Below are 15,879 nucleotides of genomic sequence, written 5' to 3' on the forward strand. Positions count from 1 at the left end.
GAAGGGGCTTACTCTAGGCTGAATTTAAACCTTAACAACACAGTAAAAATATTACTACCCAACCATTAGTCGCATTACGGTACATCTAAGAACCAAAGCTTCTTAAAGAAAGGATAGTACCTTGTATTTACAAGAGACAATTTACTCCATTTCACAAACACAGTGGAAAAACTGTTTACAACAGTTTCCATTTCCCTCTTTGCCCCAGATGAGTGTGACAGTATTGCTCATGGAGAGTGCTAATCCCAAAACACATACAGGCCCAAATGTCTTGGATTTAAAAGCAGGACCACACTACTCAATGTCAGTATAGACTTAAACTTTCCAAAAGTGCTTCTGCTGGTGTAATTGATGCCAGCTCCGTAAGTAACCTAAGAATGAAAGCACTGAGATTTCATACACACTATAAAGAAGAAAAAAAATAAATAAAAATAAACTTTATACTAGAACTGTTATCAGTATAACTAGGGAAAGGACATTGTCATTAACATTTCTATCACACCAGAAATAAGATTTTGATACTAGTAGAAGTGCCAGAGAGAAGACCTGGGCAAACAAGAACAACAAAGAAAGAGCTTTAGATGGTCAGAATGTCCATGCTGCGCTGCAAAGCTGAGTATCAAAAATAAAGTTACCAAGGCAAACAGTTTAGTATCAAAAGACAGACGTTCTGAGAGGAAAAACAGCTGATTTATGATAGAATATTGGGACAAACAGAAAAGACTAAGTAAGGCTAACAGATGTGACAGAAGACTCATCAAAAGAGATTTATTGTCTTTTGTCTTTCTGTTGGACTTGACTTCACAACCCCTGGAATATCAGCAGTTCAGCCAGATAGGAACAGGCAGCTAGGAGGAGATTCTGCACATGTGAGAAACACCAACCATTATTACTTCCGAATTTTTCCCCACAAAAGTCTTGCCAAAATATTTTTGTTTTCATTCCTCTTCGTAAAGCAAAATTATTTCTCTCAGCCACAGAGACAGAATATTTATTTCTTCTCTTTTTAGCATGCCAACTCCATTCACTTCATGCAACCATTGTTATAAGAAGCCCATTTATAAGACTTACTCCTGGGGAAGATAAACCCTGTACTTCATTAACCTGACAGAAAATTGGGAGGGCTTTTTAATCTGCTGCATCTCTCATTATTCAAAGCCTTTACAATGTATACGGCAACTTCCAAAGGGAAGAGGAGGCCATTCTTGTGATTAATCACCAATGCTACCGAAATCCAGCAGATGCTAGGTGATGAATTAGCTTGTAAGAAGCAAAGCAACAGGAAAAAAAAGTAGAAAGAAAGGAGGTGTATTCTCAACATGGCATGATATCTGTGGATCAGTCAATTGTTTCATATTCTCTGTGTTAGTCTTGCAACTTTTCTCATGCCTATTGTGGAAGGCCGTGCCGAGGAACAAATGATCACCCCCAGACAGCATTTCCCTTCCAAATCAAAAGAAGAAAGTACATCTACTATCCTCACGGCACACACGCTTCCAGCAGAAAAATGAATGCTTAATGTCCCTCTTAAATAAATCCACCTTCATTCTGAAACAAATGAGAATATGCAAGAAATAGGCAGAGATACCTATTATAAAGGAATTCCCCAGCTGCTACTGCAAGTGGACGGTGTGTGGTATAAACTAGCCGGTATAAGGTTTCACAGTCTTCATCTGATAACACATCCTCGTAGTTCCTAGGCAAAAATAACAACGGAAGTTATAGTTCAGGTTTATCTGCAAAGAATACAATGAATGGTATGTCCAGCTTTATTAGACTTGATGCTCCTTAGCCTTGCAACTTGTTTATAAAGTTTTGTAGGACATATCTACAAATGCTATCAAATGGAACTAGCAGCATTTTTTACTCATTTTGTAGAGAAGCAAGAGGTCTGTAGAAGCCATGAGAAATCAGGCCCATTGGACAGAATATTAATTTAAAGTATAATTAAAGTTGATTAGTGGACTTGGTAAAAAGAGTAATAATAATGAAAGAGGCAAGTGGTGCCTCTGTACTTAGATGACCGTCATAGAAGATAATATATTAACAAGAAGCCTTCATCTTGCAGAACAAATTATTTTAAAATGATCTTTTTTTAAACAGCATTTTAAAATTTATACTCTATTACACTGGGCTTATACAGAGTCTCACACAAAAAGAAAGCAAAACACATTATTGATAGCATGCTTATGCCTGCAACCTTTCTGTCCAACCACACTGAAAATCACAACTTTTTTTTACAGCCATTCAGCTATGCATCTTGAGAATGCCACATGGCAACTAATAAAGCTAGAACACACTATGGGAGGTAGCACTTGGTGTTAACTGCAACTTGTTACAAAATAGGAAAATGAAGCATTGAGGTCGAATAACCCACCAAAGAGATACCAGCTAAGTGAAGACCAAAAGAAGGGGTACAGTTTCAAAATGTTTGCTTCTTACTGCAGTAACAACATCATTGGACTAAGCTACTTGAGAGAATGAAACAGCAACATACATGTATGAGATCCTTCCACTTCCTACGGATAGGTGAGGGGAAAGAGTTTTTATTTATTATTGTGCTCAGTTCTCAGCTAGTACTAGTTTAAAATCACCTGCAGCTGCAGTTCAGTACCTCTTTTAAAACTGAGGATTCACATTCCCCATTTGGTGGGAGTGATGGCTTCGAAAATTCAAACCCCTTCCCGTGCTTGCCCAAGCAATTGTCTCCAATACTGTTGCATGCTTCAGCACCCTCGCAAGACCCAAAGTCCCAAAATATCCTCAAATCTGACTGAAAGAGAGCTCACACTAAGTAAGAGTATCACTGGACTGTTCCTTGCAAATATTTTTTTATGTGTATGTTCACAACAGTCATAAGCATGGTAAAAAGCTGTTTAAATGGAAATGCTGATGGTGTATCTTCAAAAGTCATGGGTCAATCTTGCAAGATAATACTTGCAGTGAATAAAAAAGAAATTCTGGCAGGTTTTGGTGGCTTCTTTTAACACACAGTTTCGTTGAGTACACAGTTGCGGTAACAGAAGAAAAAGAAAGTGCTCTGAGTACATGTATCATGTAATCAGCATAAAGGAAAATATTAATGCAAATTCTTATTCAGCCATCTACAGAAATGGGGAAATAGCATAAAAATGTGCTTATTGTTGCTAAACAATAAGAAACTGAAAGAGATAATATGGTGCATTAGCATCTCCAAATAAGCATTTGCATGTCCTGCAAAGCCATGAATAAAGTATTGAATTATTACTTCTACAAGGTTAACAAGTGAGAGTAAACTAAGACTGACAACAAACTGCACCTATAGGAGTAAGAATGGATCACAGAGCATGCCTTTATATTAAAAGACCATGGGAATTTAGTGAAGCCATCCAGGAAGTTTGCATTCATTCTTTTTAATATGTCTGTTATTTAATTCTTTTAAAGCACTATTTACTGCTAAGCTCCCCTTCTCATTTTCTCTATGCACACGTATTTTTTTTAAAACAGCAGACAGCTTGAAAAAGAAGAAAATTCCATATGAACACACGGTGATCTAGAGCATGCCAACGCTGAATCACAAACTGCCAAGGCTGGAGAGTACCTCTGGAGTAGGTAGATCACCTAGTCCAACCCTCTGCTCAGAGGGTCAGCCACAGCAGGTTGCTATGGGTTGTGTCCAGTCAGCCTCTCTGACAATCTGTTCCAGCGTTTGACTGCCACCAGAGTAAAAAAAATGTTTTTTGTATATTTAAATGGATTTTTCAGCATGAACACACCACTCAAGTGTACATGTTTTCTGATATTTGAATGTACTCGTATGTCAGGTTTTCTCTTATTTTATGGAAATAGTTTGGGAAGTTTCCATAAACTATGGAAAGTTTATGGAAATAGTGAGACCTGTGAGTCTGTTTTAAAAAAATGTCTTGCCTAAATTGTTTAGATGACTTGAAGTGCTCAGTAGCATGCCTGCAGTCTATTTGGGTAGAAGTTAAAGACTTTGATGTTTTCTAGCAAAAGTGAAATTCCAACCTCCTTGGTTTTGACTATGCCTTCAAAGAAGCTAGGAATTTGCCCCAGTTACATTGACCTACAACAGTGCTATTTTGTCTGTCTTCAAGACAAGCGCAGGTGAGATGTAACAGCTCTGACCACCACTCTCTCTGAGACAACATGCTAATTTACACTCAAAATTCCCACTCCAGTGAGAGCTGAGCGGTTTTACTTGCCTCTGGAAGTAGCAACACTTGGCTACACCTGCTGCCACTACCACTAATACTACTACAATAAATGGGTGCCTTTCTTTTTGCAAACATAAGCCAATAATCGCACATTCAAAGAATACTTTAAATACAGCAATAACACTGCTGCTAATTTACAGCCCTCAGAATGCCAAGCAACAGATAAAGGTTAAGCCAGAAGTGCCTGCCAGTGTTTAGGTGTCTAAAAATAAACAGGCACGGCCTTCCACATAGCAATGTCATGACATACCATTTTCTCTGCAGTTCAGTGTGAACATGGCATGAAGAAGTTGGGATCTTCTAGGGAAAGATCACAGCCCTATTTTGTTCTGCCTATGGCACCAGATGAAAGATTTCATATCTTGCTTTTTGTGCCATTTTGCTGTATGCAAGAGACGTGGCTATACATGATTGCTGGAATCACCTCTCTTGGTCTGCACGACAGCTTACACTAAGCATAACAATCAAAATCACAACAGTAAAATAAAAATACACCTGATGCTATTTTCAAGGCCTACCAACTTACTCTTTTTTGCTTTTAATGTTAGAGGAGGATCTGGCAGGGAAAGATTAAGCCCATGTTATTTGGGCATGGGTAATTCAAGGTCAGCATCTGAATTTTAAAAACTCAGATTATTTTTAATTTAAATAAATACAAATTAAATATACTAATCTACAAGTACATTTTAAAAACATCACTGTTGCACTGAGCACTGCTATTCAAAAAATACCTCTTGAAAGCACTCTGTTCAAAATAACAGAACAGCTTATCTATTTTTTATACTTAAAAATGTTATTTCCTTCATTCTACCCTACTGTTACTGCAGGTATTTCAAGATGGCACTTTGGTGATCAGAAAGAGCTGATAACGTGGTTGCCACACTACAGTAGAACAAGAGTCCTTTGCCACCCACTTGAAAATAGCACTAGTATGTTGCGATGTGCTGTGATTCCATGGTTATGCTGTGACAGAGCACAGGAAGATGCACGTTAAACAGATGCTGTATTCTGTTCTGGTTAAGAAACATAACCCTACGAGACAAGCAATCCGTATTTTTTCTTGTCAACTCTTCAGACAGGAAAGATAAGAAGATTTCAGAACTGATGTGAAGGTTCTTGAACAGAGGTGCACAGATGACAAAATTGCTGGTGGTGAACTTCCACGAAAGCATAAAACTGAGAAGATGGAAAAAAGGAGAAGGCAGAGGAGAAGGCACACACTTTGTTCCATTTTGGTCTTTCACTTCTGCTTTGTTTGGAATAAGTTTGACTCCTCCACATGACAAAGCACTACCATAACTCTACCTTAATAGGAGTGTGGAACTGCAGGAATCACAGAGGAGCTGAGAGGACTCCCAGCACGATTCCTTTCCACTAGTGCTGCTACAGTCAAGTTACTCATGCAAGAAATCAGAACTGTGCTGTGTAATTTGCTTTACTGAAGAGAGACCTTTATGTCGCTACCTCTATCAACGTCACAGTAACATTTATTTTTTCTCAAAGCAATTAGACAAAACAAAGGTGGGTAAATTCCTTACGTGTATGCAAAGCATACACATCTCTCTTCAGCTTACTTTTTACAATGACAGGAAAACACTTTATAGTAGAAGTTTGTGTTTGAGGCCAGGCTGGATGGGGCCCTAGGCAACCTGGTCTAGTGGGAGGTGTCCGTGCCCAGGAATTAGGTGATCTTTAAGGTCCCTTCCAACCTGAGCCATCCTGTTCAACATCTTATTCAACAATAATAGCATTTAAGCCTTCAACACAACTTAACTGTTCCTCTGAATAGTGGCTTTCTGAATAACCTTGCTAGATGTAATGCATTTGCCTATCAAATGTCCCTTTCTTCTCCGAAGTCCACGGCTCAACTATGAAATAACACTACAGTATCAGAGTTCAACTCTTTGCTGACAACGAATTATTTGCCATGGCATGCTTTGCCAATCCAGTTTTGGAGCTTCTCTTAGAATGTAACCCCCCTCCCAACCAGTCTAACTCAGAATAAGAAGGGGCACTAAAATTTTATTTTTAAGTGCAAGAATGATGAATCTCTACTTGACTAATCCTCCTGTGCTAATCAGAACACCCAAAACTTGTAAGCTTCAGTTTCCTGACCTTTAAGTTGGATAAACCCTACTTAATACTGTCAAAGTACTGAAATGAAAATTAATGTATTTATCAGCTCCAACAAGTAATTTAAACAAGTCCTCAATGAGTCCTCAACATACCCACTGTTCTCACTGAGGCAGCTCTTCCAGATTTCAAATTTCAGAGCTTTGTGTTTAAAACACAGTTTAATTTCTACTTACATTTAACTAATGTGATACAAGATAATTTTCTCCCTCTTTGCTCTTTACCTTTTAAGCCGTTTATAATATTTGTGTCTCTACATGCACCATCTGTAATCACATTCACCTACTTCAGTTATCTAATTACTTTTGCTCTCTTTTCCAAACTCCCTCAACTCTTTCAGGTACTTAAGCATACAAAACTGAACTGAATTGTCTGGCAGTAGCCACGCTAAACTAATTTACCTCCTGAAGGGCGATGTTTGCAGTAAGATTCCTTGGCTTCTCACTGTCACTCATTTTTTCTCCTTCCTAGTTCTACTCCCTCTCAGATCCTTTGCAACATTAATGCTAACTATTATGCATAATTCAGTAGCATTAATAATTTCTGTTATGCTAAACCTCATAGGCTCATTTCAGTTTCAGGATCACACCACGCTGTGTAAAAATAGAAATCCACCAACCCAAAGACCTTGGCATTCAATTGAGACAACACGCAACAAACAAGAAAAAAATCAGCTCGGAGAGAGACAAAATGAAAATACAAATATGGATTTGAAAAAAAAAAAAAAACAACCACACAAGTATATGCATAGCAAGAGCATTTTAAGTCAGCAATGGATTTTTTTATTATTTTTTTTTTTAATAGTGTAGCATGTTTAAGTGAATCAAAAAGATTGGTATTTTCATTGCCCGTCTAGCTAGTAAGAGAGAGAATGTAAAGGCGAGCATAGATATGTTATGGGCCAGCAGTGCACATAGCAGTTAGGTATATATTCCACTGCACTAGAATGCAGTGATGGTTAAGAGAGAGACATAGTTAGTACTAACAAATATGCAGCAGAGTTCCACTGCAACTGTAAAAAAAATAAAAACTGGCAAAGAGGTCTTGCTACTATACTCGCCCAAAAGACAATTATGGAAACTCATAAAAGAGAGTTGCTAATATAGTAAATTTTCCCCAGGAAAGTAACAGAGCACCCAGCAGACTAATTGTGAGGAGAAAATAAAAGTTACTCCTAGCCTTGCCTCTCTCTCATACATGTCACTAAATAACAAAATACGCATTCAAGAACTAGAGGCAAGTCCTAGAGATCAGTACCTGACTAGTCAAGTTCATATTGTTCGTTTAAAAAAAAAAAAAAATGACTTGTTGTTAGCCAATTCCATCATATCATGATTCCAAATCAAAGAGAGAGAGTTCTTACTGATGGATGTTCTTACTGGTAGCTTTAAAAATGGAAACTTGATCTGAAAGGTCTTTCATGCCTCACTAAAAATGTAGTTTGGGCAACTAGTTGCTAAATTTGCAGATTGACTATCCGCAGAGAAGTCAATACAGCATGACTGAGTGCTCTCAATGAATTACATAAATACATACAAGCAGCAGTGCCGTTTATACAAGTTGTCATTTATTATTCTTTACAGGCAGTGGAGTCACTGTCCACAACATTTCATGCTTTATTGCATTTATCAGGCAGCTTTACTGCTCGATATGCAGGTAATGGTTTTGAACCATGATATGCACCTACTAGAGAGCCTGAAACTTCTTTGCTCCTGCAATGTCAGCATTGAGTCCCTTCTGATACCTGTAGGTTCTGGGGCATAAGGTTTGTCCCTGCTTCAAGAAAAGCATCATGATTCAGGCTCTTATTATGAAATCTGTACTGGATAGTGTCTATATTGTCTGCATTCTCTTCACACAGGTTTTATAGACGGATCAGTACTAGCCACATCAAAAAAAAGATCTGTCCTTGAATTTGCTCATTGACTTCCCAATTCTCACTTTCATCATTATAGTAATTAAGCAAAATCAGCAGTGCTCAAAGCAGATGGGGGAAGAGGGGGACAGAAAGGAGGATGGCTAGACAACAGACGAGCAAAAAGAAAGAAGCATGTATGCTCCACACAGCCTAATTGAAAACAATTTTCAAATGTATTCCTTCTGATCATTAAAATTATATTTTATGATGGAAAAATGTCATTCAGAAAACTTTAGATGGTACTTACATTGAAAACCTAACTGTATTTTAAGAGAAATTTTGGGGGAAAAATTGCTTCAGGGGAAAAAAAATGATCAGACTTTTATAGCTGCAGCTCACATTAATGAGAACATGATCCCACATAATAAAGCCAGAGACCCTAAACAGCTGCAGTGCCAATATAGCACTTGTTAGTTCAGAGACAGAACAAGGGCAGCCATAACTGGTGTTCAACATCTTTGTACTTCAACAATGGTGTGCTACTCCTCCTAGCACAGGGACATGTTACACACAGACACAGCATTGTGCTTTGTTCCAATAGCTACACGTCACAGAGAAGCAAGTGATGTAGAAATAGATATTGTAAACACAGAAACAATAAACCCTATCTACGACTAGCGAGACACGAATAATAGTACTTGCTTCAGAAAAGCATGTTACGCTACTGTGAAGTAGTCATATGCTGTTCTGATGCATATGTTGGAGTAACCTAGAGAAACGCCACTCAAATCAATAGAGTGTGAAGTGAAAGAGGAGTGAGTCCAGATAATAAAGCATCACTTCAACATATACGTGTACTTAAAATTTAATGTAAATATCTACATCACGGTATTTTTGGTCCATTAAGCTCTACATCCTCTTCTAGCAATGACCAATACTTCTGGCTTAAATGGGAAAGCAAATGGCTCAAGTCTATTGGACAATGCACCATGCTGTACATGGAGATAAGCATCTGCATCAGCAGAACTCAACTTAAGCTCCAAACCAGAAGGGACACTTCTGGAGTACTAAAATCTCAACTATATCAAACAATGTAATGCAGTGGGTTTTGTTATTCTTGTTTTGCTCTGAAAAAGAGGGGCAGAGAATTTACTCTTCATATATTTTGCCAAAAAAAAAAAAAAAAAAGCTGTTTCTAAAATAAACATGTTTCTCAAGGATGTATTGGAATAGGAATCATGTGCTTCTGTAATGTTAGTCTAGTTTTTCCCCACAGGTTCAATTTGCCATTACCTTACCAATTCTACGGCTGGCAGGTAATTTCCCAACAAAACAACTTTTCCGTTACTTTTCCATTTCAGCAAAAACAAGATGCCATATACTTATTCATTTGCTGTCAGTTAGGCTGCTGTGGGCTTGATAGCTCCCAGATTTTCTGTCATGGAGCAAAGAATCTGGAAGCCCAAATTCTAGCAACAAAGTTTAAGGCTTCCTGCATCAGGTGGGGAGACAGGGAAGATGCCAGAGTTCCCTGAGCTCCTAGTCAAGACCTGGCAATGCTGGGACAGAAGATTGTATGGTGCGGACTTCCCAGGAGACAGACAGACAGTCTATTTGAGAAAAGCCAAATTGAAAATGCTTTGAAATTTTCTTTCGGGGGGAAGTATAAAGATAAAAACAATTAGTTTTCATATTGAATCTGACCACAAAGGTTTTCTTAAATATTGGTGTTTCCCACAGAAAGAAAATATCATGTCTTGAGCAGCTTTAACTGTAACTCATATCCTGCTGGGACCAATTTTTTCCCAGCATGTAATTGATTACAGGAAGATTCATCAGGATTTTATCTGGATCTTGTTGCCATTAAAACAATACAGTAAATTAAAAAAGAAATTATTTACTGTGACATAAGCATCAAGAGTTTCATGGCTTGAACTGCTACTTCATGGTCCTTGTCCAGAGGCATGGACACAATTCGATCCTAATGGATGTAAAATGACAATAAAAAGATGTAACATGTTTTGTTCTCAATAAACATTATTTTTGCTACAGATAGATCATCTACACTAGTAGAGCAGAGATTTATTTTTATTTCAGCAGCTATTTCCTAAGAGACATAAGGCAACTTGATTACTACCAAGTAGTTCCCCAGCCCCTGAAAATTAACAGCATGTTAATTTTTTAACTGAATTAATCATGCAGTAATATGGTATTTTTTTATAGATGTAATGTATGCGTTCACAAGAAATCAACTACAGTCTACAAATTAAAAGTGACTGACAACTTGTTTCTAAGATGTTACTACTGACACTTCAATATGTTAAATGAAGGTAAGCCTCAAATTACAAGCATTATATAATCAGTTTCTCCCATCAACAATAAGGTGTGTGTACCTACACATTACAGAAGCCAGTGCCTTGCTGGAAAGATAATTAGGAATTGAGTCATAAAGGTGCTTCATGAAATAGCGGTAATATTCCTGACCTCTAGAACTCACCCTATTGCAACTTGGTGCACATACGTCTCAGGAAACAGTGGAAACTCTTGGGAAGTACCCAAGAACTGATACTCCTCAGTGCAGCCTACAACTTTAAGGCATATTAAACCTTCAGAATAGCTTGTTTGGGGACTAGCGGCTTTCTCACTACATATATCATTTCTAAATGTCTAGATTCATTTTTCTTTGCACCTTCCTTTTCTAACAACCCAGATGTAAGGTGTGGAAGTCCATGAATCCTGAGTTTGGAAACTCAAGGGTAACAGGGAGCATGTGAAAATCCAGCTTGTTGGAAATGGATTGACAATTATGTATTTACATTGCCCATCACCAAGAAAGTAGTATTTCAACCCTGGGAGATTTCAGATCTGTCTGTATCTGCTGTTTGGATTTCTTTTCTTTAGAGGAGAAGGAGGGGTTGGGTCAGTTTGTTTGCTTTTTACACTGGGGAGGTAGAGTTTGCAATAATCCAGTTATATAGTGCCCTCCATAGAAAGAGAGATCTCAGTGAAAACAGACTGGAGCTGTTCATCAGCCTTTGAATACCAATCCTACAGATGCTTATACAGCATACAGTAGCTTGTAACAACCTTCCTTTAACAGAAAAGAGAGAACATCACTACAAAACTGTTTAAAATGGGTTAATCTTAGATAGCCGAGATCCAGTCTGAACAATTTATTCCTAAACTACCAATATCAATCATTATCTTGTTCTTCAACAATGTTCTAAAGGTACTTCCTACTAACAACTGCTCTGACATATGGGTAAGTACTGCACCTTTTGAAAACAAAAAAAACAACAAAAAAAAAGGAACCACTAATTGCCACCACATGCAGGCATTGATTGTGTGCTTATTCAGAGGGACTGTGGTGTCAATCCCGTCTCTCACAGCATCTTGAGCTTTCTTATTCACATACTGAAAAGATCCTAAAGATCCTGCCCCACAGCTATATTAGCTATATAAGAATAGCTGATTAAATCATTACAAAGGGCAGGATTAAAAAAGTAAGGGCTTACTTCTTAAATGACTCAAGGTGTTGGAATATAATAAAAGTATATATATATATGTTGGAATATGATAAAGACGTGTACATAAAGCCTACAGGGTCAGTGCAGTCATAGAACAAGCTCACAGAACTTCAGCGTATCGTCTGAATCATTCAGACAGGAGGTAAGGAATCCTTCTTCAGGAGTCATACTGATCAACAAAGAGTCATTCTCGCATCAGTGTAATACATGTGTAATACATAGCTAATCAAATATCTAAGAGCTTAACCAATTATCAATAACAGCAAAAAAAAAAAAAAAAAAGGAACGGCTGGAGTATCAAATTCCCTCCCATCTGTCAAAGAACCTGTAAAAAAATCTGGGCCATCCTGGATAAATGCTAGAAATACTTAACTACAGTGCATGGTAACACCATTTTGTGCGTAAACTACAGTGAAATGGAACTGTGAAAATTCCACAGCAGCAAAGGGAAACACCTCTGCAAAACTCCTTCATCCACTCAGTCAAGCAGGCTGCTTCTGCAATACTCTAAGCTTCTGTCACTCAAGGGAGTGGGGAGATGAGCACTGACCAAAAACATCACACCCTGTGCACACACCCAACCCAGACTTAAAAACTAGAGAACAATCATCTATTTACCTTGAATCTGCTCGTAAAGAGATCCATCTTGTAAACAAGTTCTCTTCTGCTATAAATTCCCTGCAGTCCCAGAAGACATTTCAACCGCACTTCAGGTTGCTACAAGACAAAGAGAAATCTGCTAATATGTTATCTCTGATTATTTACTCCTGGCATTTATATTATGCAAATAAGAGCTCCTTGTGGGTACCTACAGCAGATTACCCAAACACTGCCCCATTTTCTTTATTAGTGATACCAGTACTGTTTTGTTTGCATGCATCTCTCCCTCTCTCTTTTTCCCTCCCTCTCTCTGAGAAAGCCTGCAATGAGCCAAACTTAAAGGTGACATCAAAGGTTGTAGACTCCCTAAGATTCAGCAAAACTCTCGCAGAAACTACAGTTATTATAAGCAACAGAATACAAAAGACACAAGAATTGTGCAATTCAGCTGTTAAAGATTTACAAAGACAAGAGTATGGATGATCTACTTAATACAATCATCACTCTTATGTATACCAGACTTTGTTTCCTTTCAACAACTCTTCTCAGACAACAGTTAAACTCCAACAAGGATTCCAAGAAATTCCAGTCCAGAAAAACCTCCCTGAGGAAGATGTGCACCTTAGAATTGCATTGGCTTATCACTGTGGACTCTCATAGAATCACAGAATGGTTTGGGTTGGAAGGAACTTTAAAGATTACTTAGTTCCACCCCCCCTGCCATGGGCAGGGACACCTCCCAGCAGACCAGGTTGCCCAAAGCCCCATCCAGCCTGGCCTTGAACATCTACAGGGATGGGGCATCCACAGCTTCTCTGGGCAACCTGTGCCAGCGCTGATTTCTTCCTAGCATCTAATCAAAACCTACCCTCTTTTACTTTAAAGCCATTACCCCTTGTCCTATCACTCCACTCCCTGACAAAGAGTCCCTCCCCAGCTTTCCTGTAGGCCCCCTCTTAGGTATTAGAAGGCCACTATAAGCTCTCTCAAGCCTTCTCTTCTCCAGGCTGAACAACCCCAACTCCCTCAGCCTGTCAGAGGTGCTCCAGCCCTCTGATCATCTTCATGGCCCTCCTCTGGACTTGTTCTAATACATCCATGTCTTTCTGTGCTGGGGGCCCCAGAGCTGAACGCAGTGCTTCAGGCAGGGTCTCGTGAGAACAGAAGCAGAGGGGGAGAATCACCTCCCTCAACCTGCTGGCCAGGTTTCTTCTGTGTAGTGTGTATCGCCAGCTCATGCTGAGTTTTTCATCCACCAGTACTCCCAAGTCCTTCCCGTTAGTGCTGCTCTCAATCTGCTCACCACCCAGCCTGTATTCATTTTAGCATTGCCCTGACCCAGGTGCAGGACCTTACACTTGGCCTTACTGAACTCCACGAGGTTCACACAGGCCCACCTCTCGAGCCTGACCTCTGGGTGCCATCCCTTCCCTCTAGTCTGTCATACATACAAATATTATGCCTTCTGCCTGTTTCTGTTTTACTGTAGAATTATGTATTTTAAGCATTCTAAAAAGAGAATAGTTTTAAGTTTGGCCTAGTTGGCGAATTTAGGCAAAACAGTCATCCCTGTTACTTCCTGCTGTTAGTATTCCTGCTTCACAAATGTCCCAGAAAAGAGGACGCTTCCCTGACCCAATTTTTAATTACTCTCATGTCTATTCCTAAACCTTTCAAACTACAAAAGCTTTGGATGTCATTAAGAAATTTATTCTGAGGATCTAACATTAAAAAAAAAAATCAGTGTTCCATAAACTTAGAATGCTAGGGATATCAGCAGACACTGTAGGCCTTGAATCAGTCTCTTCATGTTTATTCCTTTTTTTTTCCTGCTAACAATAGCAGCAGGAAAATTCAAGGAAACCTAAGAAAGGAGACCACCTACACATAGGCTAAGTATTGCTACAAGTTCCTGTTCACCTGCTTAGGATGGAAAGCAAAGGATGATATCCAGTAGCAGGGTCTGACCAACAATTTTACATAAGGCAGCTTTTTGCTAAAAAAATAAAATCAATAGTTGATGACAAACGCTCTCTAACCTGCCCACAACTCACCAGCAGTACATACTCTAAATTGTGCTCACTTTTAAAATTAAAGGCATTCTCAGAGAAAGAGACTCTTGCCCCCACTTGCTGCTTCCTACACCCACAAGGGCTCCACAACATACAACTCGCTCACAAACAGTCTCAGCTTGGAACCCATCACTGCCTGCCGCCAGGAGTGCCACAGGCAGGAGCTTTGCACACTTGCACAAACTCAGCTCAGCCAGCGTAATGCCATTCTGGCTTCAGCTGCTCTCACTACTTTATCATGAGGTTTTCCTTGTGAATAGGGACTTTATTTGTGGTTGGGATAAATAAATACATATGTTTAAAATGTTTGTGATGGTCATATAGCTCTTCAAGCACGGCTAGCGATCAGTCACTTGCACTTGTCAGTCAGGTAGCATTCAAGTGTAGGTTTGCAGATATATGGATTAATACATTAAACTAAACCACCTGCTTTCTTCTAAGGTATTCACTTCCCACTCAAAAGCTCTCAGTCATAACCCTGTATCTATATGTTTGAGAAAACTGTCTAAGAACTATGAATGCATAAGTACTTCTGCTATGGCGATTTCTGCTGTCTTCCTATGTTTTCTGCTGCATTTTCTCCTTCTCAGCTACCTTTCCTTTTCCAGATTCATCACTCTTCACAGTTTCTTGATCATTCAAATCTATTTCACATCCTTCTAAAACTATCTCACCACTTACCTTCAGCTCCTTTGGGCAGTCATGCAGGCAAGTACAAAAAACACCTAGCCACCTATTCCATTCACCTAAACTATCCTTCTAATCTTGACACAAATACCTGCCTTTTTAGTCTTTCAAAGCCGTGACAGAGTGAAGGGGGACTATATAAGCACATCTTCATTCGGGATACTCGGAACATACGCTGTCCCTCAGCTGTATCATAGTGTACTCTGACCCTGACCTGCAAACAGACTGGCAGGGAAAATCAGTAAGATGGTGAGCAGCTCTAGTGATATCAAGGAGCTCTGCAAGGGCTCCAGCACTGTTTAGACACGTTCAGTTATGAGATTTCAGTGTTGCTGCAATCAAAGAGATGGAGCCATTCTGTAAGCCGTGTAAGTACAGGCTGGTACATGGATGATTTTGAGCTAGGGTTGAGTCACTGTTTCTCCTCAATACCCTCCAAATAATAAATTGTGAAAAACAAGAGTATTCCAAAAGTAGACGTGAAGAGTGAAGACAATATAGCTTAGCTGTCCTGTCAAGGTAAAACATAGTTTAAAAAAAAAAAACAAAAAACAGCAATACTGTCCCCACAAAAAAAAATAAATGTCAGTATATATGCAGAAAGATGATTTTTGGAGAGAAAACCACACTTCTAGCATGAACACTTGAAGAAAGAAGTACTTCAGAAATTGTCATAACAATGGGATCAGTTTTTATAGCCACGTCGCATGGGAGGTAAACCTAAAAACCTCTTCCATTTCCTGAAATTTGCCAGGAGTATTGCATGGCCAGGACACAAAAGTTCA

General features: G+C 38.9%; 1 protein-coding gene across 1 annotated transcript in view; it reads right to left on the reverse strand.

The window, feature by feature from the left end:
* Positions 1-15,879, reverse strand: part of LOC101794805 (cohesin subunit SA-2) — a 61,590-nt gene that overhangs the window by 23,168 nt on the left and 22,543 nt on the right. Inside the window, exons 12-14 of the mRNA XM_027447001.3 lie at positions 12,354-12,452; positions 10,110-10,189; positions 1,589-1,696 (exon numbers count right to left, since the gene is read on the reverse strand). Of these exons, the coding sequence (XP_027302802.2) occupies positions 1,589-1,696; positions 10,110-10,189; positions 12,354-12,452 (287 nt within the window). The remainder of the gene's footprint in view (positions 1-1,588; positions 1,697-10,109; positions 10,190-12,353; positions 12,453-15,879) is intronic.

Source organism: Anas platyrhynchos, chromosome 1 (assembly GCF_047663525.1).
Source record: "Anas platyrhynchos isolate ZD024472 breed Pekin duck chromosome 1, IASCAAS_PekinDuck_T2T, whole genome shotgun sequence".
NCBI classification, from domain to species: Eukaryota; Metazoa; Chordata; class Aves; order Anseriformes; family Anatidae; genus Anas; species Anas platyrhynchos.